We start from the raw sequence: 3987 nt of genomic DNA on the forward strand, positions 1-3987 counted from the left end.
CGCAGGCGGGAGAGCGCGTCGTACTCCATCTGCAGCGCCTCCGCCAGCGCCAGCTCCTTCCGGCTGATGCCCACCGACTCCAGGGACTTCCAGTGCTCCCCATCGCCGCGCGTGGCGGACATCTCTCTGGGGACCAGGACCTCTTCCTCCCGGGCTCAGGGGGTCAGGAGAAAGGCATGCTGCACCGCCGGCCACCTGGGCGGAGGGGAAAGGCAAGGGTTAATGGCTGGGGGGGGGGCGATAAGAGTGGTCCGCTGGCAGCAGCCCTTGGTACAGCCCTTCCTCTCTGCGATGGAAAAAAGGAAATGTTAAATAAAGATTTTGCTGCCGCCCACCCCCCCAGGACCCCACGGCCACCGTCAGGCAGGTATTTCCCCGAGGACAAAATAAGACGCAGAGCGGGGAGGGCAGCGGGGCCGGCGCCTGCAGCTGGGGCTGACTCAACCCACAACCCCGAGCCTGCCCCGGCGCGGGCGCCGCACGGTGCTGATGCTCCTGTGACGTGCCCAGGACGTGGCTCCGAGCTGCCTCGCTCACCTCGGGACCATCACAGCTTTGAGAAAAAGAGCCTCCGCCAGCAAAACTAAGGCTTTTTGAAGGAGAAAGGACAAGATGAGAGAGAGGAGGGCAAGGAAGGGACAAAACAGGGTGCTGCCCCCCTCGCCCCCATGGGAAGGGGATGCTCTGTTCACAGCAGCCCCGGGCAGCGAGGCACCAACCTCCCCAAGGTCCCGAGGGTTTACCCTGCGCTCTCCTCGTCTGAGGGCTGCTGCATCCTGCCCCCAAACCCCAAACTCCAAACCCCGTTTCAGCTGCAGGAACCGTGCGTGGCCCGGGGCAGCACCCACTGCTCACCGGCGCCCATTGCCAGCCTGGGCTGCTTCAGTGAGCAAGGAACGGGGCACGGGGATGGGCACCCGGGCATCAACCACCGGCAGCCCCAGCCCCCTCAAAAGGACCCGCAGGTCCCTCCGAGCCTCTCTGCGGCGCCCGGCACTGCTCAGCCTCCAAACCCAGGTTTTTGCAGCATTCAGCTGCCTGAGCAGAAACAGCCAGACTGGAAACCGCTCCCTGGCCCTCGACCAAAACTCGCGGAGGGCGGTGACCGCAGGGGGGAATCTGCTCTGCCCAGCCAGCACCACACTCCCTGGGGAAGGATGTTTCACCTCCTCTTCCCTTCCTAGCAAAATAAATAACTAAGTGGATGTTAAACAGAAGAGTAGAGCAAGCCCGAAGCCCTTGGAGACGGCCGGCACTCGAAATCTCTAGAGCTGAGAGGCAGCTGAGTGTTTTCGGGCTCTGGCCAGGGCTGGCTCGTGAGCCTCAGCACGGGGAGGACACGGGATCTCCGCCACCCAGGGCTCCCCTCTGCCCGCACCGCTCGCTCTGCACCGTGCAGGGCTCTGGCTGATGCTCTGATTTAGGGTGAAAAGGTGCGACCAGCCTTTCCCGGTGGCTGTAAGAATTTTTGCTGGAAAGCGTTGCCGAGGGCTGTGGGCATCGCTGAAGCCGAGGACCTTCCTCCCACTGCCCGTGGCGGGGGCAGCTCGCACTCGCAGAGCAGCAAAGCCCTTTACCATGAAGCGCAGGAGCGGGGAGAGGACTGGGAGACCCCGCCGCTGCCTGCTCTGACCCCCAGCGACAGAGGAGCCCATCTGGCACGACACGTGCCCCCCATGGCATGGGGCACCCAGCCTGGGCTATGCCATGACCACCCTTCTCCGGCACACAGCACCCGGTGGAGCATCACCATCGTCACCAGGCTGGTCCCCGCCGTCCCCTCCCAGCCTGGTTGCTGATGATCGCCTGCAGCAGCCCCCCCAGAGACATCACCCCCTCCCCACCCGCAAACTGGCCCTCCTGACCCTGGGGCCGTGCAGGACCAGATGGCTGCTAATTAGCCCAGCCCAGGCTTTGCCTGCTGCAAACGCATTCCCTGCGATTGCGAGCGAGGTGGGTTTGACCCCCTCGCTGTGGGTTTGACCCCCTTGCTGGCACGGGTCCCCTCTCAGTCCCCCAAAAAACAGACTGGCTGGGCACCTCACTCAACCAGCTTCTTGTGCTTTTTAACTGGAAAAATGGCTTCGGGGGGGCCAGGCTGTAAACATTCCCTTCCTTGGCATTTTGGACCCTGATGGCAGCTGTGGGCTTTTCCTGGAAAAACAGAAATCCCAAAAGCTGGCAGTCCTGGGCTTCTGGAAGCCGAACAAAGAAAATCTGCTTTTAACCCAAAAGCAATAAAATCAAACCGATTTTTGTGGCTGACAAAGCCACAAACCCATTCTCATCTCCAAGAGATGCATCTGCATTTTGCTGACATTTTGAGCAGAGAAATGCTCCTGCCTGGTCGAGCCGAGGCTCCCGCGTGTGCCCCTGGGATGCAGCCGGATCCGCACCGGGGCAAACCTGGCCCTGCCTTCACCATGAGCCGGGTGGGCACCGTCGGAGCAGCTGGGACACAGGGATGGGGAGGCAGGCTCAGCCTGCACCGGGCACGGCAACCCCGTGGTGCCGGAGAAAAGCCATGCAGGAGGGGGCTGCATGCAACCCGAGGGATGTCACCTTGGCTGGGGACACCAGGAGCATCCCCTGAGCATGTGGCTCAGCCCCTTCCCTCCTGAGTCGGTGCAGCACCCGGACCGGGGCGATGCAAATCCACCCAAACTCTCCTGGTCACCCTCCAAGACCTTGGCCAGGGGCAGGACCGATGCTCAACCAGCACCTCCTGCTCCTGGGGGTTTGGTGCACGGCCGCCTGCGTTTCCACCGAACGCCTCTCTCCCCCCAGCAGCCTGTTACAAAAATTACCCGGGACTGTGAGCTGTGCGTTAGGTCTCAGCACGGGAGCTCCCGAGGCGGGAGCCAAATTCCAGAGGAGCAGAGACAAGCAGATTTTTTTCCTCTTTAAAATACTACTACTAATAACATAGGGATAATTTTCTGACTTTAAATTTCCTGGCATTTGCCACGGTCACGTCAGCCTCAGGAGACCCATCCAGCCTGGGATCCCACCTTTCAGAGAAATGCTTTGCTGCGCTGAGTTACTGCAGCTGCAGCACACGGCTCGGCTGGAGGCACACAGGAGGGAAAACTCCTTGTCCACTGGAAACCCTCTGCCCTAAGCCCCCAATTATGGTTTAACACAATTTTCTGCACAGTTTGCACCAGCATGGCCCCGTAATGGAGATTGCAGCCCTGCAGGGAGCCACGCGCAGGCACCGCAGCCCTCGTGTAACCCCCCAGCAACCGCTGCTCGGCTCTGCCTGGCCACACCAGCGGAGTGGAGGGACGTTTCCCCACGGATGCGCTGCCCAGGTGCACAAAGCCAACCTCCTCTCGGGGACAGCCCTCAAGAACATCAGTGCTGAGACCAAAGGGCAGCAAAATCAGCTCCAAATTCTCTTTCGGGAACCTCCTGCACTTTTAAATGCCATTTCAGAGCATCTGCTGGATGCAGCATGGCCCCTCGTCCAGCTCCCAGAGCTTGCCAGCCTGGCCAACACCCCCCCACCACCCCCACCCCGGCTCTGCTCGCCCTGGGGCACCCTCCTGGGATGGGAAGGAAAGGGAGGCTTGGGGTGAGGCTTTCACGCCTGCATGCCAGCAGATCCCGCAGAGTTTATTTTTCAAATACCAAATGGTCGGATCCACCCAGGAGCAGCCCAGCCCTATAGCAGCGGTCAGGTCCTGTCCCCCCCCTCGAAGGGCTCAGGGCTCCGTTAGCCCCCTCAAAGTCCCTCCACACCAGCCGGTCCTGCTCTGCCGTGGCTCTCGGGGACAGACTTTCTGCAGGGCTTTGGGGCAGAGGATGGATGCATGGGCTCCCCGTAGGGCTCTCCCTGTCCCCACACCCAGCATTGGTGGGACAGGGAGGGACGATCCCAGCCCTCATGCAAGGAGCCGAGCATCAGGTTGGGAGGAAGATGAGGAGGACTGGGGCAGGCTGGCGGGGGATGCTGCGGGAGGGGGCTCAGCACCGCCTGCAGCC

At 61.8% G+C, this 3987-nt stretch overlaps 1 protein-coding gene across 1 annotated transcript in view; it reads right to left on the reverse strand.

Annotated features, from left to right (window-relative positions):
• Positions 1 to 122, reverse strand: part of PIK3C2B (phosphatidylinositol-4-phosphate 3-kinase catalytic subunit type 2 beta) — a 23644-nt gene extending 23522 nt beyond the window's left edge. The window contains 1 exon segment of the mRNA XM_035893749.1: positions 4 to 122. Coding sequence (XP_035749642.1) covers positions 4 to 122 — 119 coding nt within the window.
• Between the last annotated feature and the right edge of the window lie 3865 nt (positions 123 to 3987).

This window comes from Egretta garzetta, unplaced genomic scaffold (assembly GCF_000687185.1).
Source record: "Egretta garzetta isolate BGI_Z169 unplaced genomic scaffold, ASM68718v1 scaffold105, whole genome shotgun sequence".
Taxonomy (NCBI): domain Eukaryota; kingdom Metazoa; phylum Chordata; class Aves; order Pelecaniformes; family Ardeidae; genus Egretta; species Egretta garzetta.